At 36.7% G+C, this 26,253-nt stretch overlaps 1 protein-coding gene across 5 annotated transcripts in view; it reads right to left on the reverse strand.

The window, feature by feature from the left end:
- SATB1 (SATB homeobox 1) overlaps window positions 1-26,253 on the reverse strand; it is a 91,943-nt gene that overhangs the window by 45,243 nt on the left and 20,447 nt on the right. For all 5 annotated transcript variants that reach the window (XM_030967536.1, XM_030967544.1, XM_030967553.1 and 2 more), the window contains 5 exons: window positions 24,597-24,832; window positions 20,656-20,832; window positions 19,736-19,862; window positions 18,885-19,008; window positions 1,039-1,150 (listed from right to left, as the gene is read on the reverse strand). In XM_030967536.1, coding sequence (XP_030823396.1) covers window positions 1,039-1,150; window positions 18,885-19,008; window positions 19,736-19,862; window positions 20,656-20,832; window positions 24,597-24,807 — 751 coding nt within the window. In that variant the 5' untranslated portion in view covers window positions 24,808-24,832. The remainder of the gene's footprint in view (window positions 1-1,038; window positions 1,151-18,884; window positions 19,009-19,735; window positions 19,863-20,655; window positions 20,833-24,596; window positions 24,833-26,253) is intronic.

Below are 26,253 nucleotides of genomic sequence, written 5' to 3' on the forward strand. Positions count from 1 at the left end.
TTTGCAGGAGTTGCCCCATACATGAGCACCGCTGCAAAGGATGTGGGAGAGGCTGCTGTGGAAAGGTCATTCTGCCCATATGGCCACTCTGCTGCCTCACACATGGACCACCTGAAACCAAGTGAAGTCTTCCCACTAAATTTGGTGGTCTCAGAAGAAGGGTTCCATGTTGCACAGGAGGTACAAAGCAGATTATGGAAAGAAGCTGTCTTTTTTCACTCAGGGAAAGTAGAGATCAACCCAAGTGGGCCATTCACTCGGAACAGTAATTCAAGCAATTATCACAAAAGTGATGCATTGTCTTCATTACAGCCTTAAGCTATAAAAGGCAAGGAACCCGTTTGGGTAGATGAATGATTTTGCCTCAAATACTGAAAGCTAAGTCAAGCTCAAAATTCAATCCAAGTTGAGGTCCTCTTTCTCCATTCTGTTGAAATCTATGTAGAAATTTTCTGACATAGTGTTCAAAATTATGTGAACAGGTTTAAGAAAGATAAAAGGTATCACAGAATTGTCAGATTTTTTTTTCTTCAATAATTTACTTGTGCTTACAACAAGCAAACAATTGTCACAATCACTATTTGTTAAAATTAATTGAAATTAGGGTCCCAAGGTTAGAGAAAGATATGAATATATAAAATTACAGCATTCTTGCTGGAAGGTAGTGATAGCTGTAGAAGCCTGTTTCTTTAAATATACATTAGCCAGCATGAGAAAAAAAATACATACATTAAAAAATCAGTTCGTCACAGTTCCAGGAACAGGTTTTCTAAACAATTATTCTGGGTGGTAGAAGATCTCTAGATTTACAGAATGACAGCTTTACATCTCTGGCAACCCAAGTCAGCTTGGCTGTTTCAATAGCAAATATTTATTTAAATGAATTCTTTCACTATATATGTACTTTCTACATCTACTCATCAAAAGCATCCTAAACTTATCATGAAGGGAACTGGCTTCTTATATGACTGTGACAGACCTCAATGTGACACATAATGGTATGTAACCACCATCAAGGCAATTTTTTTTTTTGCTTACCCATCATATCTTTTGCCTTCTTGAAATGTTTATACCACCTTCCAAATTCCTGACATTTTGCTGCTGAGACATTTGCATAGTAAGTGCTGTTCACAATGGAAGAAATCATACTCTGTGTGAAAAGGGGAGAAGAAGAAAAAAATCTGTAATACAGAGCAGTACAAGTCAAAGCACAAATTATTTCAATTGTTGAGCCAATATATTTTTAAAGTTTGAGAACCATGTTGCATTTAAAATCCTATAATCCGAAGCCTTTTAAAAAACTCATTATTGAACATGAAAATAAACCAAGGTATATTGTAAATGGGAGCAAAAATAGCAGATGTACTAAGGGAAGAACAAAGTTATCGACCAAGAAACATCATGCAATGGGATGGGCTCTAGACAGAAGATGCTAATCTTGAAAGTGAATTTTGTTCATCCTATTTCTGCTTTTAAATTTGATTGACCCTTCACACACCCACACAGGCATACAATTCCTACACTGCCTTTACAAATGCAAGCAGTGACCCAAGTTACCCATGCCCATCCTCTGTGCCACTTATCACAGAGTCGACACCAAAAAAATCATAGGATAAAACTTTATCTGAATGACCTACGAATAGGATAAAAATATGAGATTTATAGTAGAATAAAATATGTATCTAATAACCCAAGATGAACCCTTGTTTTTCCTAAAACAGGGTATTTTAAGGGATTTGCAAAAACAGGCTTATGAAAAGCTTATTGTCATGTCTAATTCTGTAACTGAATATTAGCTGTAAAATAGACCAAAGGAAGATCAAGATGATTTTTTCTCAAAGGTTCTCGAGATATCAGATAGCTACAGTGAGAAATTTACCTTCTGCTCAGTTTTGACCAATTTTAAAATAGTGGAATTTACAATGCATAAAACTTTCAGTTCCAGTACATTCTTTTACAAATCAATTAAGACTAAGCCTCGCAAAATGAGATAATGCTCCAACTTGAAAATTATACTCAGTATATGATGTATGAACAACAAAATTAGCAAATATACTTTCAACAGACTGAACTTTGCCACCCTTTAAAATTTCTGTGTGGAAAGTAGTTACTTTTGGCTTAACTACAAGAATTGTCCAGTGTATCAAAACAGCAATGACAGTCAAGAAGACAAAGCCTTGATTATTACATTTTTTCACTATTCAGTATGTAACATTTAGGTATATTTGTGCTGTCTGAAGAATCATTTAGAGCATCAACCCTTTGTTACACCGACTACAATAGCCACTGGAAGGAAGAGCCTGGAGAAGAAATGCAAAAAATGTTACTTTAAGTTCTTCTCTTAAAAGCCTAGTTCAATTTCTGACTGAAAGTACCTTCCTTACTGATCTTAGTGAAGTTCATTATAACCATTTTCTAAGGCACTGCTCAGTGGCAAGCTGTTCGTGGAGGCTCAGAACTGCTAGAGTGAGGCAGAATTATTTATGCCAAATGTGGATATCCCCTACTCACCAGGCACATATTTTAATATTTCTCCAAATCACCAAAATTCTTGCCATTTCATGATACTAATCTGTCATTTCTGAAACTAGCTAGAAGTCTTTTGTCAGTGGTATGAAAGGAGAGTGAAATTTTAATAGTCTAGCCTGAAAGACCAGAACTAAGCTCAGCTGATCCCAATTGCAATTTCCAGTATAAGAGCAGTATACTTAAGGTTGAATATGTACAAAATTATCTTTTAAGCTCTTTTATAGATTAAACCATCTTAAACATGGGCACATGATATATAAGGCATGATTTTAAAAGTCCTGTGGATCTGAGCTGGCAAATTATATGACTGCACAGACTACTGCAGAAACTGCAGATCTGTATGTGCAAAATGGGGAACTGCACCTGTCAGAGGCCATCATCCCACACCAGCTCATGTGTATTTTGCAGATGTCATTTACACTTCAAGGTGGGTTTCTCTTACCTTATTTTACTTTGCCCCTTTCAGATTTGTTCTCCTGCCCAACTAATTTAAAGTATGAAAATACATATATTAATTTTAGTAAATTACCTATTATTGAAGATGTTTGTCTAAGATTTCCTAGTGCTCCCTCCCATGTAATTTTACAAAAACAATACACAAATGACATGGTAGTTTGCAACACATCCCCTGCTTCTTCAGGAATAAATTTAATGCAGTTACTTTACAACCAAATAGGGGACTGGTCTGTTTAAGGAATGCTGCTGGGAGTTTTAGTTTCTCTGACACAATGTGAATTTCAAGCTTTGATGGCTAACACTGTGATGGCACTCCTGCTCTTCAAAGTGGATTAAAAAAAAAGACAGACATTATAAACACATTTAAAAATGAAAATTATCCTGCATTTTCTTTGAGAACACTTCATGCAAACATTCAAGTGATATTACCTACGCTAAGAATCCTCATCAGAAGGAATCAATGATTTATTTACTAATTCACTGAAGGCAAAATTTTACAAGCCAGATAAAATATTATTACCTTGTTAACTCAGAAAATATCTTGACAACACTGAATTTCATTGTTTCTATTCTTTATTTATTGTCATTAAACGTGCAGTCACATCAGTGCAGAGAGATACACTCAGCTATAGAAATTTCCTGCTGCTATAGAATTCTTGTACATTTTAATACCAATCTACATATATAACTGTCTGGTATGCTTATGGCCTAAAACTTCAGATGAACCCCATGAGCTAGTGATCTTCAGAGATTCACTATCTAGACTGAAGGCATATTGATGCTTTTCATATTACATGGGTCATTACCAACAAGGAGTTACCCATGTCTTGAATTATCAATAATCAAAATCAAAATTATTGTATTTGAAGCACATCATATCCTGGTACTATTGTACATATCCTCCTTATCTGTGAGGCACAGAGGCAGATGCCCTCACCATACAAGGATGACGAATATAAATATATCATACAAATATTCAAATGCATCACATGCATCATTCATAATCAGATTTCTTTTTCATATGTTGCAAAGAAAATTAAGAGAATGCAAAAACTGGTCATGGACACGCAATCTTATCTCCTTGTAGTTTATCCACAAAAGTAAGTTGTGAGCCTTCAAGATCTCAAATTTCCCTCTTTTTCCTCTCCCATATCTCCCTCCCCCCAACCATATCACTTGCAGTCATGTTCTGAGAATCGGGAGATCTCATCTGAAATGGTGCCACCTTCACAGAAATCCCACTATTCTGGAATGATACCATCTGCTGCAGCCCAAGTGCTCTTTTTTTAGCCAAATAAGTTAATTATAATTAGGCATCCAACAACTGTGTGAAGGTAGGGGTAGAATTTGTTCTGAGGTTCAGCTGAGGTTCACCCAGCGTAGATTGAACCAAATCCCATTTTCTCTGGAAGATTAAATACCAGAGATTAAATACCAGACACCATCTTTTTCTCAAAGAAGTTGGGGAACTCCCTGGGGAAATATCATAAATCTCAAGCAGGAATCGTTTCATATGCCCATCAAACGAAACCCAATAAAATGGTAGCATCAGACACCTTTTGTTTTGTGCCAGAATCTAGCGCAAGGTGCATCCTGCAAGATATGGGAAGGACCCGAGCCTTTCATGCCGGCTCGTTGCTGCAGCCACTGCTGCAGGTGCTTCAAGGGAGGCATTTCTGAGTCATTGCCTCTAACACTGCTCTTCAACCAGGTGAAGTGTTGCTCAATCATCACTAAAAGTATACTGTTGTCCTTTTTGCAAAACAACAAAAACAATGTTAATCAGGTTAATTCAATCATCTAAACCAAAACTGTTCATGCTTTTCTGCCAAATCAACCAACCACAGCAAAATCTGTTATCAGTGATTGCTCAGCTTCCAGTCAAAAAAGCTTTTAACCCCCACAGTCCCAAAACTTCCACTAAATAACCTTAAAATTATTTTTATATGGGCAGAATAAGGTTGTTTTCATGCCTCATGAAGGGGTACTTGGGCTGCAGTATTTACACAGAGCAAATACATGCTAACAGACTTAAGAGAAAGTAACAGACACAGCAGCTTCCTAGAACAACTCGTCTGAATTAGATATCAGGGATCCCTTTGCAATTTAAACATTTTTCTCAAAAGAAGCACTGTAACCAAAACTTATTTAGGCCTTCCAGGTTGTTTTACTAGGAAAAAAAAAAATCTGAGCTTTTTAGCAACTCATTCATTGGTGTTTAAAGCTTCAAGCCTGCTCAGTGGAAGGGGCAAGGGCTGCAACAACTTATTTACACAATTATCTAAATACGATTAAACAGCTGATGGACAAATATTAAACTGGAAAATGTATAGTCATTTCAGCTTAATGTAATCCCCTTTCTGTAAACACCCAAGATGATTTTTTTTCAACCAGAACAGTCCTGACATCTCATAAGCCTAAGGGTGAATAGCAAGAGATTGTTTTTGATAGTTATAAATATTCAAAAGACATGCAGACCATCTGCTTTCATAATACAGGTAAAGCAAGACTGAAATGGTGACTGCTGTATAAAAATGGTTCTTTTAACAAAGTCTTCCTCTCCTCGAAAACTATAAAGACAGATGTCAAAAACTGTTTACACAGGGTAATCAGGAGCGTGCAAAATGTAATATTCCTTTTACACACAGTGCTTGCTAAAGAGATTTTTTTTTTCTTTTTCTTCCCATCTGTGTGTTGCAACACATTTCTACAAGTTAAAAACATTTTTTCAAACAGAGATCTCATGAATACCCAAAAACATGCTATCTGGTTTCTGAATGCTAATTAATTTCAACTAAGGAATCTGATTTTTTTTTTTCTGTAGAAAGGAATGCATGCTTTTGAAATGGAGTATTTCAACAATGACAGACACTGAAAACAGAACACCCCACAAGTTTAATTTTGCACTAGTTTGGCACTGGCTATTTTCACAACTGTTTTACATTCAAACCCGCATCTGCTAAATCTGGCTATAAGACAGGCAGCAACTATCCTCTCACTTTTCAAATAAGATTATATTTACGTTTTACTATTTATCAAGTTTTTCAATATAAAGCCTTGTAACAACATAATGGTTTTGTAAAGTGGTAAGTAGAAGATACCTCATCTTACAAGCAGAGTATGAACAGTGCTGCCCATAAACCCTACAGTCAATTTTCAGAGCTGAAACACTAATCTTGACAGTACCCTTTTAATGTATTATATTAGTGGTACAGAGGCATTAAGCACCTTTTTTATAATTCTCAATAAAACGAACATTTACTGAACAATCTGTCAAACCACTGGCTCCATTTTTTAAAGCCAAACTTTTAAGACTTTATTCTATTTTGTCTCCCATAAATCCCCTGCTTTACGTCCCTAGACACCAGCAGGGAGGCATGTTCCAATGCTGCAAACTTAACATGCTTTTTTAAAAAAAAGTAAAAGAGAAAAGCTATGGGCCTTTGTCCCTAGACCTAGTTTGAATAGTGATAAAGTTGCAGAACAGAACTTAAAAGTTTGGGGGCAGATGGAGGGGGGGATCTTTTCATAAAGGACAGAGGAACTTTGTTTCCTCTATTCTAGCCACTATCAGTGGCTTTTGTTTGCATGGAAATAGCAAGCATCAGTTCTAACAGAAGCTGAACTCTTACGAGTGCTTATTTCTCAGGAGGCTCCACGTTAACCTTTTTTCAAATGAGAAGGGAACATTCAAGCCCCAACCAGATAACACAAGATTATCCCCAAATCAAAAGATTTTAGCCTGCCTGAGCCTATGCCAGCCCACGTACTGCAAAGACCCAACCAGGGCAAAATGTCGTTCCCAGTGTTCTGGCATGGCAGAGAAATATCATCTGCCATTCTGAATAAAAGCAGACCAAATATATCCAGCCACTAGCTGGTTTTTGGGCAAGAAGTCCTGACATGGACAGTTTAACTGCGTACAAAGAATTATGTTAAATTCCTTGGTCCATTATATTGAACTATAGCAAATAATGCAATGGAATTTGTTGTCATATGCCCTACAAACATGTAGGATCAGAGAAAAACCCACAGATGGACAGAGAAGAAAAAAACTTTTGTTTGTGCCTTTGGCATTGCACTTGGATGGCTATCTGACCTCCATACTGTTGCCAGGGTCAGGAGAATAAGGATCTGCATGGCAAATGCTGGCCATGTAAGTTAAAACTGAATAAAAGGCAGATTTACAGTGATGGCATCAGCTTTTCTTCCAATACATTAGTATGCCTTTCCTCCTTTCTCCTATCCTTGAAAAACTGAAATTATCTCCTCCTCCTTTTCTGTCTTATGTTGTCTTTAAGTATTTTAAAGGTATGTATTAATGTAAACATAGAGCTACATTGGTGTAATGAGGGAAGATACAAAACTAAAAGAACCCAAATTATATATACATATATACGCATATATTTATATATGGATAGAAATATACCCACACATGGGAAGATTTTGAAAATCAGAAATGAGGATTCAGCATCTGAAGGAACTGATCCTTGCACTATTTTTACCATTCTGTAATGTAAATTCCCAGTTGCTGCATGACAGAGCAGCATTCTCCCAATGTTTTCTGAGCATCTCCCACTGATGGATATAAATAAAGCTCAAATAAAAAGCTGCTTCCCAAGATACTACTCTTATATCTACAAAGGTTAAAAGCTTAAAAGAGAGAAAGATAGGTAGGTGGGAAATGTTAATTCAGATTTGAAGAACTTCATAACTGCGTTACAAGCTTCATGGCACAGTGCCTTAGACTAAAAAAAAAAAAGGAAAGAAAATGAAGTCACAACCTCAACCTATAAAAGATAAGGAGACATAACGCATTTTTGTCTTCATTGTCAGATGTCCAACACAAATCTTTTTAAGAATCCCGATTTTACTGCACACGATTTGTAAATGGCAGATACTTAGTAGTAAAAGTCCTGGCTAAACCCTTCCTAAAAACAACTTGGATAAAATACAGAATGCAAAATAACCAGTATTTAATAAGTTAATTCTTGGTTTACTTCACAGAATGAAAATGAAATTGAGGGGTGAGTTATTACACCCTAAGACTTTGATTATGCAAGTGTCTTTGCCAGCAAAGCTCTGAAATTTGAGAGTTCCATGAGTAAGAAATGTGCTATCCATTTCAGCCAGGAATCCATTTAAAAGAGCTGTTATGAAATGAAGAGATTTCTTTATACTTCTCTTTCAGCTTGAGCTGGGGATGCACGTTTTCAGGAGCTCTCCCCACTGGTACCCACCACAACACTATCTTGGGGTACAGACAGAATTTCTGCTGGATGAAGACAAACTCAGAAGCCATGCTACAACCTGGGCTGGACTGTAAGTCCAGAAAACCACAGTAAGATACATCCCTTCTTACCAGTTCTGTGTGGTGACAGCCTCAGCATCTCTCCAGAAGGCTGCTGTTCCTACACTAGGCAATGTACTACATGAAGCCTGGGCACCTGCAGTCACCTCTTCTTGGGATGCAATGAATGGATACTAGGGGAAACTAGAAACCAAGAGGACAATCTGAATAGTCTAAGATACAAACCAGAATTTCTTGTATGAGAATAAAGAGGTAGGTGGGTCTTGGAGATCTCACAGACTGGTTTGGTGAAAATATGAGACACCTTCAGCATTCCTCTCTGATGGATTGCTTTTCTTTCCAACCACTCTGTTCTAGCCAGGTCAGAGCGCTTCTGCCTTGTTTCCTATCTGTGATGCTGTCCTAATGAACACGCTTTCAAATATTAACCTAATGCAAATGCTTTGTGTGATACAAGACATTTTAGACCTATTAATGCATTAAAGTCAGCTTTGTGTACACTAAAATTTTCTACAAACCTGCAGTATATACATACTCCTGATAGAGGTGTTGATAATTGCATTATCTTCACCCAGCCACAATGGCTGTTTTCATTTTAGTTTTTGCCTAATATTACCTACCATGTTAAGGAAGATTTCCTTTCTGGGAAATAGGACATGATTTTCAGCAAGTCTCTTCTCAGATTCCACTGTTCTGCTAAGCAAAGCATCAGATGTCTGGCATGAAGTTGAGCCCTAAGGCACAATGTCCAGACAAGAAGTCATCAGACTCAGTAGCACTAACAGTTGTCTTGTTGAATTTCTTTTGGTGTTAAGGATAAGCCTTTTCTTTAATCTCTTTCCCATTTTTACATAAGTTTTTGCAGATTTTTAAAATTAAAAGAGGCCATTTTGAGCATCCATTTTGGGATCTACATAAAATGAGACCCTAGAACTTCATCCAGCAATTTCCAAATTCAGCCAAGTTACCAGTGGCTAAGCTAGAGAAATCATCAAGTATTTATCTGAAGACTTCTTGTGCTGGATCTTTCATCATATCCATTGTAATCTCTTTCTGTAGCCTCTAAATGTACCTTTCATGTACCTTTTTTCTTTCTTTTTTTAAATGTATGACTAGCTTTTTGAACTTCATTGATTTCTGCTCCTACTGAGAGCATTTCTCATGCCTCTGATTGCTCACTTAAATACCCCTCTAGTGCCAAATGTAACATCCCTTATCTATCCTTTGTTTAAATGGTTAAGTCTCAGTTTTACTGTTTCATGTCACATGCCTCTTTATGAACCACATGTACATCTGATTATTCTTAATCATATAGACCCAAATTCTATGACGGATGTGCTGCTAAAAGCACACAAACACACTTCTGTCTGTACTGAGAAAAACATAAAAATTTGTCAGGAGAAAAGTAATTTATAGAATGAAACTTGCTATGGATTCTTAACTTTTGCAACATAAAATTGTAAAGGTGATATTGTAAGCAGCTGTGTTAGCCAAGGTATTAGTTTTGCCTCTGTGTTGCCATCTTTCACTAGCAAGAGTTTGTGAAAAGTGTAAACACTCTGAAGAATTCATAAAAAGATCCAAGATTCAATGAAGGTTTCTCAAAAGAGAAATGTTCCAGCTAGCTTTCCATGAGGAATATGTATGTGCACTTTAGGGTTCTATTTACTAAATTTTTCTTGAGTAGTCATTGCATTAACATTAAAATATATAAATTTAAAAAAAAAAAAACAATGAGCTGAATTAGACTTAGCACACAAAGACCCTCCTTAAAAGTAGTGCAGAGTAAGGAACACACATTTAGGAGCTCAGGGATGTGTGAGTTGGTACATATATCTTGGTGGAATTTTATTGTGATATATATATATATATATATATATATATATAAAAATACACACACAACCCCTAGAATTCTAAGGAAGTCCCAAAATACTGATTCAAATACAAACACCCTAGCTAAACTTATGGAGTTGAAATCTTCTCTCTGGCTCAAGAAAGGCCATTGACACCAATGTCCTTTGCATGTGTCTCAGTTTTTCATCATCACAAAAGTCATCCTTCTCCCTGACAGTTTACTGTATATTATCAAATCCCTTGGAACAGAGGCACAGGCAGGCATACTTTCCCCTCTTCTGGTGCAAGCTTATAGAGGAACAGCAGTTCTCGGTGTAGGAAATCTTAGTACTTAAAAAACAAAATAAAAATAAGCGAGATAGGTGTATATGAGGAGAACATTCCATCCTTTTCCACCTCTGGGGAACAGAACTTTCCCTTTTGAGCAGTTTAGTGCACGGCTTCAAGTGAGGCACATCTGAGGCTGCTACTGTCCTGAAAAACCTGTCCTCTGATCACTGCTGCAAGGCACCAGTGGAATCTGATACCATTTGTGCTGCTCTTAAGGAAGTGTCTAAGCAAAGAGAGACAGAGCTCACCCTTGCCTTAAGGTTCTTCTACCATGGTTCTTGGATATAAAAAGGAAGAACTTAATCACTAATTAAAAAAGAAAAAGAGCGGTGATGGTGGGGGAGTAAGCTTTCAGACTTTTGCTCAGTCTGAGAAACTCATCTCTTTTCCTCTAAGTTATAATTATAGTGAAGGCATGCAATGAGTCCGGTCTGACAAGGTGAGAGTTGCATGTCTCTGAGCACTGCCTCTCAACAAGTGGGTCCTGTTTGCTTTTGCTCCTGCCAGGTAAGAATTATTACCAGTGCAAGTAATTTTTCCCTGGCTCATCTTTATGCCTACACTCCTGCATCCCCTAATACAGATGTACCTCAGCTTCAAATCTGCTGACAGTGACGCTACAGCACCTACAGAATTTGCTCAGCTTTTGGGTAGGTTTTATAACCACGCTGATTGGTTATAAATCAATCCCTGTGCCTCCCACCACTGCTAGTAATAACTGAACCAGTCAGAGAAGGTCTCTGCAAACCAGTCACAGCAGTGATTAAGATGTAGACATACGTATCTCATCGCCCTTTAAATAGAAGGCTTAATTGGCAATGTGGATCGCAGCTTTCTAATGGACAGAAATTAAACTCCATTTAATTCCTGAGCAGACACTTCCAATGCACAAGGTTTACCACACATTTGGAGTGGGGAGGGAGGGGGGAAGGAAGGAGCCGCATGCACAACTCTCTCTACCTCTGACAATCACCGAGGAAAAGCAACATGAGGACCAGAATGGCATAAGTGTGGCAGGTGTGAATTGACCTGCACTGGCAAAGCTGCGAGCTGGGAAACTTGCAAATCACATGATTGTGCAATACTTGGCTCCAGTCAGTGCTATCGTGTTCTTCATTTAAAAAAAAAAATCTTAAAGACATGTACATCAAGTTAAGGGATTAACTGTCAAGTGACATTACTGAAAATAGAGACAATATATTTCTTTATTGTTAATGAAATTCAGTTAAAAGTGAAGGAAGTGATAAAGAATGTACTGTTTTGTAATGTATTTTACATAAGAACGTAATATAGAAAGGGAAGTGCAATTAAATCTTAATGTGGACTTTTTTATTTTTAGTTTATCATCTGGTTTACATTTTGAGCCCCTTTGCAGCAGTAAATTATGCTGGCATTTCTTAGGGAATAACTGCCATGTTAATTTAGTTTAATAAAATAACTGACAGAAAAGGGGGAAAAGAAGCAAGAAAAGACAGTATCCCCCCCCCACCCCTTATCTTTAGCTAAGTATTCAAATGCTTTCTATATGAATTGTCCGTGGTCCAACTCCAGTACCATGTAATAATACAATACATTACAACACAGTACAATACAATCTTGGGTTTCTGTAGCGCCCTTCATGCAAGCATCCCAGGGTGCTTTACAATCATTATGAGTTAAAATTAAAACTGAAGCACATACAATTCCTAATAGAATCATTTTAAAAATGCTAAACAGAACAAATAACTTTTAAGTCTAGATTTAAAAGTCCCAACAGCCAAGCTTTCCTTACTTCAATTGGCAATGAGTTCCAAAGCTGGGGAGCAAAGCGACTAAAGGCTCTCTCATGTTATGTTAAAGGATCTCTCATGTTGTTTATACTTGTGCAGTACTCCACAGCCAAAAATTTGCCAATAAGAAGAAAAAAAAATATTTATTTGCAATCTTACTTTAAAGAACACTGGAGAAGTGGTTTGTTAACTCTTTAATGAAATGATGTAAAAAAGAAATTAATCAGGGCTAGCAGTTGGCTGTGACTGTGTTAAGAGGTATGCAAGAAACATGAATGAATATGAACGAATACAAAATTCTAAAGAAGTGCATTACTTGACTGCCTCTTAACCCACTAAATGTACCCAGAAGAAAAAAAAAACAAAAAAGAACATGGTTATGTGTATGTGTGTATTTACAAAAAGAAGAACATCACTACAAATGGGCTCAGTTCTACAACGCATGCATGCTTTAGGAGGAAAATGTATCAGAAGAAAACTATCTGTGTTCCTTTTTCATCCTGTAACTTCTCTAAAACTTGAAGTCCATGTGATGCAGATAATTATTCACATGACACAGTTCTCAAAATTGCCAAGATACAATCAAAAATGGTTAGTACTCAAAGCGGGACACACAGCCCTAAAAAAGCATTAATTTTGTACTTTTCGCAAGAGAGCCTGGTGGAGGACAGGTGCTGATAACTCCTGACTTTAGGAGTGTAAAAACAAAACTTAAAAAATCAAACATCAACAACAAAAATCCTCAACACTAGCACCATTCCTCTCTTGGACTCCTCCACTTTTCAGAAGCAGATCACATTACAGCACAGATACCAAGGGACATGCTGACACCTCACAGACACCACTGAAGTCAGACACTGCATTTGTTTGAAGAACAAAATATGTTTTCGCCCTCCTCCCACAATAGTTTCAGGCCTCATAACTGTTTTGGAAAGTGACTTTACATCCTTGTTATACTTAATTCTAATAAAGAGGCAGAAAAAAATGAACTATATATTTTCACCTTTAATAGGGTGCTACACAGATAAAACAGTTGCATATAGACTGGTGTAGCTTTAACACTGAGAATGTTTAGGTGCATCTAAAGAACATAAATCAATGATCAAATGATCAGTCAATTGAAAGGCTGAGTACCCTCTGAATGTCCTCACACAGCTCTACCCAAATACCTATTAAATATATCTTGCTCATCCCATCAGCAATAGGCTTTGCAGTGCCCTTTCTATCTGGATGACTAAAAATTCTAGGCAGAAATTTTAACAGTTAATTGAAAATGTTTTAAAAATCCAGATACCATGTCAGCTTGAAGAGACATCACAGTGAATGCTCTTGAGCAATGGGGAGTGGGTTGAAAAGCCCTGCCTGCCAAAAGCTGAGCCCAGGCCCTCAAGGATTTACTTCCCCGAAATAATTAATGGCATCTTTAAAATCTAAAGTACAGTAACTTCTAAAGCAGAAGAAAGAGCTGCATTCCTTACTCAGGTTATTAATTATTGGGGGAAGGGAGGAAGACAGAAGAGACTTACAAGCAACAAAGAAATCCAAGGACTTGATCTCAGGTCTAGGCAGGTAAAATTGAAAGGGGAGGGGGCAAAAAACACCTTTGGTTTAGTAAAGCATGAATCAAAAACTGCTCATAAAAAGTATATATTTTGGCAACTCTTAATAGCTCATTCCTTGATTATCTATAGGTACAGAAATTTTAATTTTAGCAAACACAACTTTTTTGGTTAGGATTTTGGAAGGGTAGATCAGAACAGCGGTGGAAATGTGAGAGGATTTCTATTGAGCTGCCTATTTGCTATGATGGCCAAGTGCCTTCACATCAGGTGAACTGAGAAACACTGATGTTCCAAGAAAGCTTTCTGTCTGTTGTCTCTGCCAGATCATATAAAGTCTGAACAAAACAGCATGCAAATTCAGGGCAGGGTATCTGAACAGAAAGGAAAGTATATGATCTATACCATGCCCATGTCAGGTGAAGAGAATCATTCACTACAGGATGAAAGCTTGCTAAAAATGCAGTCAGGATAGTTATATTTGTCACAAGTGCAAAGCTATGCAGACTTGGGTATCGTACCAGCACTTGTACTGTGTATGCATACGTTTCATGCAATGCAAGCATACATCCCTCTGACTGCAATAACGCTATTCCCTCATCACCTAGAGCAAAATTATGTAAATGACATTACAGGCGGGGGAAGGGAGGAACACACAAATATCTTCCAAAAATTTTTAAATAGTCTGTAAATTACTATGTCCCCAAGTATCACAGCCTCTGGATATAATTTTTTTAAATACTGCATGTCCCCTACAAAATATTGAACAAAAAGCCATTGAGATTTGAGATTGTACTCTATATCAGGCCTGGAATTTCTCATCTATAATGCACTGACTCCTGGTTGTCCTGAGAGTCAGACTAGATACAAACAGTCTCAAAAGATGAGCAAAAGGGAAGGGAAAAAAATCCCCAACCAAATACCTTCACATTTCAGGATACTACAGGGTAAAAAAAAGAATACCTTGCTTCAGAAGTGCTTTTGCAGTGCTTTGTAAGCGCTGTTTGTGAATACTAACAACAATCATTTAGAATATCTTTTTGTAGAAAAAAAATCAGGTAAGATAATACTAGTAGAAAAGTCAATGTCATTTGATCGCTGCCGTATTTTTAAAGCAGTGCCCAGATACTAATGAATCTCTACAATCTCATCATTTGGTAGGTGACTCGTTATCATCTTTTCATGGAAAAGGTTACAGGAACTGAAGATAAGGGATACATCTAAATGTTCAAAACACACCGTGAGTTTGTTCTAGAATTATCAAAAGGATTTCCTGTCCTTTTCTTAGACCAATACCCCACGCTGCTCTCCTCTTCCTCATAAAAGTTGATCGAACTATATATATCATACTTATATACATATATATATATATATAAATACACAGAGAAACAGAGAAAGATGTAGTAATTCAATAGGAGCAAAAGAGGAAAAAACCCTTATCAATATCTGAATAAATACAGAATAAATATATAATTCAATAATATTTCACAGTTATTAACTGTGGAAGTAAGAAGAAACTTCTGTAATAAAAAATAAAACAGAGCAAAACAGTGAAAGTGAAGTATGAAAATGCTAAGACTAAGGCGAGACATTGAAGGACAAACATTAAGTAAGTAAATGCAACAGAACTGCCTGCCTGCCTGATCACTTTAGAGCAGCTCCCAGAAGGCCGAAGTAGAGTAGAGCTTCTGTGCAAGGGTTTGGAAATAAGAACTGATGGTAGAACAATTTCTTTACAACCCTTTGGAGACTGAAGAGCCAAAACAGGAGGGAAATGAGATCTAGGCCACTCGCGAGATAGACCAATTTAATGGAATGCACAAGACGGCCCAAAATTGAGCCCTAGATTAAATTCCAAGTTACCTTCCCCATCAAAAGAGGTCTGGAGAGGAAAGAGAAATGAAGCAAGCTGTGTGTATCAAATGCAAAAAGTCTTTCAGTCGGCATCTGCACATGCTGCCAGTCTCTAGCAATAAAATCTGCAAACCTGATGTAAAGCATGAAAACATGCACTTTAGTGCGTAATTCAGAACAGGCTTGGGTTTTCCGTGCAAAATTTGAAATGTCCTTTTACCTTGACTGCTTGATACCAAAAATTTGAGGCTAAATGTCTGAATGGTTGTTTGCAATTCCACAGCAATTCAGAGGCGTGCGTTTGCTCCTGGCCATCCCAAGTGTTCCAAGTCATGTTGACAGGGATTCCCCATGATGTGGGCTTATACACTGAGCAATAAAACTGACCTTCAGGGGTGGCCACACAGCCACAGAGTGAGAATTACAGCAGCTTCAAAAAGGACCATGTATTCAACTCTCCTAATGAGAGCAAGAGTCACAGTGGTATTTTATCAAGAAAGGCATGAAGAGCTCGTGCCTCAAGGTTTTAGTGGGACAAGAAAATAAATGGCTAAAAAGTAAAATAAACCAAACTCTCTAGCAAATAATATTGTTAAGTTTTCAAGACTCTATAATTGAAACAGACTCGCTCTCAAAGTTTTGTTCATGTATTTTCAAGTTATTAAGTATGTCTGCGCTACAAAATAGTTGGCTTGGTTTTAGTTTTTTTTCAGTATATAGAATGCCAGTATTCTGAACAAATATGAGCAATTTTTTAAATAGACAAAATTCAAGATTGCTTCAGAAAATACAGTAAACTCTAAGTGAAAATGGGGCTTCAGAGATGCTATGCATTGAGCACAGCGGCTTAATTACTTTAAAGCAAGTTCTTCCATACCTACACAAAACAGAGTATTGCTAATGACAGTGACAGAAAATGATAACTACTCTCGTTTCCACTTTGAGTCATTTTTCTGTGGTTAATAAATTATATCCATAACAGTGTTAATAAGTTATGGTACGGTGTCACTGCATTAGTTTGCATTTATGATGAAGAACTTCATATGGCATTACCTATACCCATGGAAGAACAGAACAGGAGAGAGCCCTTCTCTGCTCTCAGAAGGATTTCCTATGCTGGCACTTTGATGGATCCCCTAAATAAACGCTGTCTCCTGACCTCTGCTTTGCCCCTACTTCTCACCTCTGCTGCAGGAGCACGCCATGGCAGGGCAATTCAAAAACTTTAATACCTTTAATAAAACACTGGCACTCTTAAATCTGTGCCCTTTCCATAGGAATGATATACAAGGAGTTAGAGGTAAGGCAAAACCGGGAAGTATTCTGATCAATTTACTCATGTGAAAAGGACACTGTCAGATCAACACATCTTCCCTCAAGCTCCCAGAGGAAAACAGGAAGACTTAGACTGACTGATGGGCTCTTGATCAACTACTGTAAAAGCTTGTTTTTCCTAATGTTAAGAATAAATAAATGTGCTTTAAGCTTAATATGATTTGCTTTTTAAAGAAAAAAGAAAAGCAGAAGCTATTTAAATTCTTGCAACCCAACTATGGCAGCCCTGGTGAAGACAGAGATGGCAACAGTAATAAGCACACTTTTAACAACTGGAAGAAGCTCATGGCTTTAAGTATATTCTTTTACAAATAAAGAAATACAAACCAGTAAACAAACTGTCCCAAATCAGAGTTCTGTAGTGTAGAGTTTTAGTCATCTTAAGCATTAACTTGAAGAGTAGCTATTAAGAAAGATGGTTTTTTGTCCATTAAAGTTATTACATAAAAATTCAGTATAGTTTGAAAGAAATGTTTTTAGAAGAATGTAATTATTGATTTGTCTCCTGTACCAGGATACTTTCTATAGTAAAGTATTCCTTTTAAAAGCTTTTTCCTGCTTTATATATACATATATACAGAAACTCCTTTGTGAAACACAATGTTCAAATAGAAATGAGATATTCCACCTCAATAGAAATTATTTTCTTTCTATCAGTATCCAGTAAAAAGTAGCACTATTAGATTAAAATGGAGAAAAATCCCAAGTTATCTGCAGCCTCCATAAGCCAGCAGTGCAAAAGCTCACAGGCTTTTACAGTAGGTACATACAAGATAACTTCATAGACATATTACTGGAATGGTTTGCAACCAGTGAAGATAATGTTGATTATTTCCACTTCAAAACTTCCTATATTGGAGCCACATCACTGAAAACAATCTAACCGTAGGGGGAAAAAAAAAGTGATGGGAAACAAGTCTGCTAATCTCTTCATGAAAACTAGACAGAGGAGGAGAGTAGTCTCCTGTAGATTAACTGAAGTCTTTCAGAGACAAAGACTCCAGTATTCTAAGCAAGAGAAATAAAATCCCCATAAAAATACCTTCACTTAATTTCTCTTTCTCCCTCCCTGCCACAACTAGCATCATTTATTTGTACACTGAATTTGTCTCCACTGCGCTACAATAAAATACATTTTAAAATGTAAAAGGCAAAAAAAAAATACCATGTTCCCACCACAGTATCATTGGACACCATACCGCATAGAAAAATGAGTTGTGCCTTTGCAGTAATTTGACAGGAGAAGAACAAAAAGAATGGCAAAAATAGAACAATACGACTAAGGCTTGAAGAATGCATCGGTTCAATATTTAGCAACGCATAAATTGAGGTCTCATTTTTGTTTAGGTATATTTTGATTATAACTAATAAATGACTGATTTTCCTTTGGTTCTTTGCAACAACGACATATCACCCAAAGAGCTTTATTCTTTATTCCCTTCTCATATAGCATTCCAAAGACTGTCTCAGTTTGTGAATTAGCATTTAAAACTACTGTAGGTTATCTAACAAGCATTCAGATTCAATAGTACTTTTGACAGCAGTAAGTAAAGAGCCTTTTAACATCTTGAACACATGTGCTTGAAAAAAGTAGTTGCATCAAAGCAGTTCAAAGACTGCAGGCAAAAACCAGTTAAAATCCAGTTTGCTGTGAGATGATTTTAGTGTGGTGTAAACAACCTTTCACGACTCCCCATGGGAAATGTTGTAAGACTATGTTCAAAATGAATCAGGCATATTTATAAAGATCATGAAGTGGTCAAATGCATTTGCATTTTTGGCAGATCCACTCCACGGGTACTACTTGCTACAGTCTGTAGAAATCTCAAATCTCACATCAGCCTTGCCTATAGTGCTTTATTATTTATTACATGTTATGCTAAGTACCTGCGAAAGGGGACATTCCTTGGCCAATGAACTCTGGTTCATATCCTTCAGTAAGTCCTTCAGAGCATTTCTTACTGTTGTGTGAGACCATTGTTCAGGAGGCAAGTCTTCTAGTTTAGGGCAACTATTTGAAACACAGATTAGAAAAGGGATTATTACAAGATTGCATCCTGCTGCAGAACATTCCTTTAAGACAGACAGATTTCATTTTGCGCATCAAGCAGATGCATCTGGAGATTGCTCTCGGTCTCCTGATTGTTCCGATTAGTTAATTACTTTATACAACACATCTGCTGTATTGATGCATGAATTATACATCAGCTGCATGTGGCGACTATTTTTTCATGTTACTTCTACCTTCCTGCTCTGATGCGCTTGGTAAAACAATTTAAGGTGTAATGCTTTCTCACGACTGATCATGAAAAGCATTAATATATTAACTATTTTTGCTTTTTTGTTGCCGTGAAATTTAAGAACCTAGACAGCAACAATAAGTGAGAGCAAGTCATTCTTTTACAAAATGCACACAGATGGTACTGTTCATGATATGCAAAAATATTTTTCTCTTAAGTAAACTTTATGTAAAATGCCTTCTTGTAATGCATCATTTAATTGACTAAAATGCAATATAGTTTTAATGAGATATCCAAAGAAAATCTATGTATCAGAGCTATAAAAGTTTTCTGCAATAGTATACTGTAAGTTAAAGAAGAATTAGAGTAACTAAAAAGGAATTTAGGCAAGCCTTTGTACTTTGAGCACAAAACACAGTGGGAATTAAATACAAGCAATATTAACAGTTAAGAGCAGACAAGTAACAGTTCACAACCCAGAACTGGTATATGACTTACCTGTGTAACTGGATTTTCAGTGTGACCACATGATACACGTCTTGCAGCATGTCTGCTACTGTAGCATCAGGGGCATCTGTCACATAGGAGAGTGGAACTGGATTCCACTTCCCAACCTGGATAAGCCCTGCAGGATTGTAATTTTCGGAGGGGAAGGGGAGTGGGCAAGAAGGACAGGAAAAATTGAAAGAAAGTGATTTACCTAATTCCTAGGGGCAAAAGAAGTATCTGATTTTAACAAGATCACTACCTTTGTTTCTAACCTCTTAAATCTGGCAAAACAAAAGAACAACCCCGTCCCCTCCAAAAACCCCCACCCACACACCACCAAGGATAGGCCTTATCTATATTATGAAATAATACAAATGCATTGCAGTAGAGATTTTTTTAATATGTATAGAAGTATATTTTCCTAAGCTCCCATGAATTCAGTAGGACATGATATAATAGTTAGCATTCCGCTTAACAAATTAGTAAGAATTTTGCAATGCAAGAATTGAGCACAAAAAAAAAAATTACTTTGCAGTCTATAAAACCATCAGGAACAAAATAAAAGAAACAGAGCTGGATATTCAGTCATAAATGCAAGTTGACTCTCAACAGTCCATCTGCTCAAATATGCTTTACACTTCCTTGTGGATCCTCAGTGGAGCAGATTATTAAGGTCAATAAGCATACTAATGATTCAGTTGAAGTCTTTTTTCTTCTTAAAAAAAAAAAAAAGGAATTTACCTCCACATTCCCCATGAACAAAATGTGCACTAACTAAATAAAAACACATCAAGGAAAAAAAACCATACAGAATCTGTAAGAAATTTAAGAAGTAAAACCTGCATTGCATTCCTGAAAGAAATCCTGCCCCTCCCCCAAGACCCCACAAACAAACACAATTCATTGTACAATTTCATAATCTTATTTACCTTTTGCTTGGGCAGCAGAGCTGTGAGAATATCCAAGAGATAGCAATGCCATTTCAATCAGCTGGTTGAAAAGCATATCCTTCCTCACCAACACAAATTCTGCATGCTCCTCCTTAGAATCATACTCAATGGCATTTTCATAATGTTCCACTACACAGAAAACTGGAAGCATACTTCCTATTAAAAAAATTAAATTTAACATATTAAACTTGAGTTATATTAGAGTAAGTGGGTCTATACAGAGTTATGTAAATAAAACCTGTACGAACAGGCAGAGGAGGCATCAAGAATCATCACAAATATTTAATCAACATATTCACCGAGTCCTTTCCCCTCACCCTCCCCAAAAACCAGAAAGTTCTACAAAACATACATCTCCCTGAAAGGCAGAAATGCAAATTTATCTCCCTTGATCAGATGCAGATTTAAAGAATTACCTTCTATAGAAATAACAAGGTTGACTGAAGAGAAGTTGATTCTGTCTGTCCTGCCTGATTTGTTGTGAGTAGCAGGCAGCATGAGAACCTAAATACATACTGCAGATGTCTTCACTGTAAGCCATTTTAGTACCAGCCACACAATTTTGTTTGTTAACATTAAAACTTTCTTAGTCCTGCCAAAAATATTTAATTGGTTTCAACATCAACAACAAATCACCTTGTGTGTTACACATTCACTCTGAAAAGAGTACACAAGGAAACAAGGCAAAAGTTAACACTAATTCGTGTTTCATTCACTGAGTGCAATTGAGCACTACTTTCACTTGCATCTTTAAGGAACAAATCATTACTTCAATGCCACTTTAAGAAGTGTACCTGCAGTTCAGGTTTATTTTTGTTGTTCTTGTTGTTGTCTCCCGCACTTTACATCCCACAACGCTATTTTGGCATGCCTGAAAGTTAATCACTAGTTTCCAGTTTCGTAGCATCATATGGCAAACCCTTCCATACACTGCACAGAATATTAAGCAAGTAACCTTTTTTCTTTCGTTTTGCCTTTTTCTTTTTTATTTTATTTTATTTTATTTTCCTCCCTTTTGATGACAGAGGTAACAAACAACCCAAGCTGGTTTAGGGACAAAGTCTCTCCCAGCAATCAGATTCCTGGACTTTATGAAAATCCCTCCCAGCCTCCCAGATGGACACTGATGACACAATGACTTGTGGTTTTAAGCTCCAATCCTGTTCCACTGTCTCCAGCAGCACAGGTTAGGATCTCTTAATGACAGAAAGGAGAAGGGTTAAAAGGAGATGTACAGAATTGTCTTATGGCAGCCTGCCAGAGGGGTATCATCTTTAGCATAAATGATGACAAGGGTTATTTTAACAGGGCACCCAGGAACTCCAATTAGTCCTACAATGTTAATGCCTCTATAACCACTGCCCTCTAGACTTACAGAAACCTCCTAACCTGCTAAGGTGCACCAGACGTGCTATAGTCTAAAAGGAAGCTTTACTCTTGACAATAGAGTAAGACCATGTCTGCTGATTTGTGCTCTAACGTATAGTAAGAAATCACGATAAAAAAGATACCTCTTAAGCACGTATATTTAAAATACATCTGTTCACCACAGAGCCAATCTCTGACAAACAAACCCCTTCAGGCTTGCAAGGAAAAGCTCACAAACTCACTCCAGTTTGCCCAATAGGCTCAGCATGAAAGACTGAAACACAAGAGCAAAAGCTTGCCAATATTTATGTAGTGCAGGAAGGAGATTTTTTTTTCTTTTTAATTTTTTTTTTTTTTTTTTTTGTAATCTGAGTGAGACTGGCCAGGAAGGGAGAGAAGACCAAAGCAAAAGCAGTACATGCAAAGCGATGTTTATTTCACTGGTTTTAAATAAGCTGTGGACACACACGATTCATCTGCAAAAAGGTGGTGGTTTGGTTTTTGGGCTTTTTCTCCCTTTCAGGCTCTCACAATTGATGTTTTACCTATCTGACTCAGAGTAAGGGCTCAAAATTCTTACGTAGTTTCACCAGTAATTCCTGAAGATAAAGTGTAAGCAAAGCTTCATTCTAACAAACAGTGCAGATACATCCTAAACCAGCTAAAGCATATTAGTTTTTCCCCTTATCAGCTCCTACAAATTAGGCTATGATCAGACACAACACACAGGTACTTTGCTGCTTATCAGCCCCTTTTTTTGCCGGGTACATGGTTTCTTCAGTTGCAGCATTTTGGGAAATGTGGTACTTTAAACAACACAGGAGAGCCTCCTGGCCAAATTTTGAGGCACAGCATAGATTAACAGAGGTGGATCCCGGCAGTGCGACACAGGTATCATCTGACTACAAATCAAGCCACTAAATCTTTTAGCAAACTGTCACTAGTGTCCTTCTGTAAATGTGAAAAATGTTATACAGGAGAGCACCATCTCAGCTGGCTGATCACTCCTGCTAGTACTTGGCAAGACCTCCAAGTGCAGCAACTTCATAACCTTCTAGTATTAAAGGGGAGAGCATTGGTCAGTGCTCCCTGCTAAAAATACAGCATGATTTAAACCTGAAGGCAGTGTTAGAGCTTTTGCTGAAGCTTTATGAGTCTGTGTAAACAGCACGTCTGCCATAAGGAGCACTGAAGTCTGTAGAATCCTTGTCTAAAACTGTCCTGGCATTAAAGTTTGCTGTGCAAATATCACATAATACCAGAGACAGCTGAAATCTCCTATTTAGGAATTTATGGAACTTATATGTTTGCAGGCGTCAGAAAGTCCTTTTTATACAGCCCCACTGCTTCACTGTACAATGTTAATGCACTCTGCTTGAAAAGCCGTAATAAATTATATTTTTAATGCTCTTACCCTGGCTTTCTTAAGATGCATACATTCTTGGCAAACAATCAATAAATAGGGTAATCATGAGCAGAGGCCAAAGAATTTGCTGAAGTGCTGTTTTTCCATTTTTAATAGATAAAGATCTAACAATACGGACTGCTGTGTCTGTTCATTTCAGGATCAATATATTCTTTGTTTTCGCCAAACCGAGGAAAAAATAAATGATTGTACGATAAATGTTATGCATCAGACACAATGAAATTCCTCTGCCTTCTAACTTTGTGCATTTAATAGTCTTGGTTGCATTTTGCACTTTGCTTAGCAAATACAAGAAAAATCTGGATTATAAACATAACTGATTATACTAGGAAAAGTAGAGGCTGTTTTAAGATATATGCCAAATTATATGCAGCATATTTCGATTTAAATTAGCAAGCCTGCAGGACATGGTCAAAAAGACTTACGAATTTTGATAAGTAAAATTTGCATATTATTGTCCATTTAAAGTATTTTCAATGCAAACAAAAGCCATCCATATACAAACATCAATGATTCTAAATGTGCCTTTTCCTTGTGTAAATGTCTAATTACAGCAAACCAGCCACTGAAAAATATGACACCCAAGTTGTTCATTGTTCAATAATGAATTGTACTTAAGAAAATAAACTGCGAAGATTGACATCATAAATGACTTTTCCAATGTGATACCTAAAGATTTACACTCTCTCCTTTAAACCAACTTGCAACTGCTATGGAAATACTGCTGCCCTTCCAATCATAGGACCATCATTAGGAGGAAAGGCGAAGAATTTGTTTTGGGGGTTCAGTATTTACTCTTACATATTTTTGAGTTTCTTAGCCCAGCGCCTACTCAAAGAATTAACGCACCAAATTACTATTATTTCAATGTAAGAATTTGCTTTAATCTCAGTAGCTAGCCTTTACCTTAACAAAAATCAGACTCCACCCTGAAAAGCAAGATGCTCCACCCAAGAATGAACCTTACATTTCCCAAAAGTGATTTATATCAGAATTGGGAATATATAGTATTTTAGAATGGAGATATTAATCCTGAAATATAAATGAAGTAGAGTCTGCAAAAGTATGCTTCCCCCCAAATATTATAAATCATATTTCTCTAATGCAGAATTATCAAAAGCGTTACCTTTTCTAATATTAGTTTTCATCAGGTGTCCAGAGTGTTTTAAAGGCACTCCTTGCATTTTAGTTCCTGTACTTCCAAGTCTTCCTCTTCCTAATGGGCTCCCATTCTGTTCCAAGCGCGCAATTTTGGCTGGTGGACCCTTCGGATCGCTTACATTGTTAGACATTTCTGAATGTTCTTTCCCCTGAGTTGCCTCGTTCAAATGATCCATACTCAGTCCCGCCTCTAAAGATCACCTGCCATGATTAAAAAAAAATATATATGTTGTACACGTGTGCGCATATGTATACGTACACAGCCTGCACATGTACAGAGACAGATATAAATGTATCACAAGCTCATAAAGAAGAATAGATAACTATTTTAACTAGAAAGAAATGCCTTTTTTAAAAGAAACAAACTTATTCTTCAAAAATTACCTCATATCCCAGTTTACAGAGAAATTGTATCATAATCTAGTGGAATGGTTTTTAAAAGCCAACCAGAGTACCTCTTAAAAAAAATTTAAAAATCTTTGGAGATATTCTACTAGAACTGAGTCTAAAACCCATATAAATGATGATGATTGTCAAGGTGTGTGCTCCAAGACAGGTATTGTCACAAATCTCACAGAAATGTTTGTTATTATTCGCGGATGTTTTTGTTGTGGAGAGAAAGATTCTAATGAAAAATTTCTTGATCTATTTGATTATAAAATGGACAAGCAAAAATAAGAGAGATTGTTAAAACTTAAGTTGAAGGAGCAACAGATTTATTAGAGATGTAGACTATTGTCCATTTACAATTCCTCTCCCCCTTAAAAACAGAAGTTAGAAAAGAATTTGACATTTAACTTCAGAAAGTAGTGGCGGGAGAGGATTGATTTTGAGTTTCCTAACCAATATTAGACAGAATTTATCAACTTCTGCAAGGTTCAAAATATGTAATTTTTCAGATATTAAGCTTCAAGTGTTAAACAAAGTAGTTTATTCAATTAAGATAAATAACTGAATAGTTTCTCATCAAACATAAAGCTGGGGAAAATCCTCCACAATTTCCACAGTACTTTTGATGCCCTTAAATATAAAAAAACCCCAAAACCTGAGTGATGCTGACACAGCTATTTGAAACCAAAAAACCAGAATTTCAATAGCAAATTAAGAAAAGGTATATATTGGCATGCTTGTACTTCCCTTCTCTTAAACTTCTGAAACCTCTGTCCATGAATAACAATTACAGTTAAATCACTAAAAATTTCGCTAAGTTTTAAGGATTTTTGCCACTCATCAGTACCTGGTTTTCAACTATATTAAAAAAGCTTGCTGAGAGCAAAGGCATCTTTCTGGTTATGATTTCACTAATCAATACTGTTGTGATTGTTAGGTATTTTATCTACCTTTCCCTGACAGGGAAAGGTATAACTATACAGACAATTATGTTATATATATACATAAATAATATAATTACTAAGGACAGGTCAACAGACATTAATCTTTGAACCAGTATTTACATTAGCAAGTACAAATAGTAATACTGGGGAAGTCACATTTAGAAAGACTGGTGTGAATCGGAAAATTGCTGCTTTTTCTTTCAGTTTGCTAATAATTCAATACATTTTCTGCACATTTCATAGCCAAGTTATTAGAGCCTAAATATCTTGGAATCTTTATATATATGC

This window comes from Camarhynchus parvulus, chromosome 2 (assembly GCF_901933205.1).
Source record: "Camarhynchus parvulus chromosome 2, STF_HiC, whole genome shotgun sequence".
Classification (NCBI taxonomy): domain Eukaryota; kingdom Metazoa; phylum Chordata; class Aves; order Passeriformes; family Thraupidae; genus Camarhynchus; species Camarhynchus parvulus.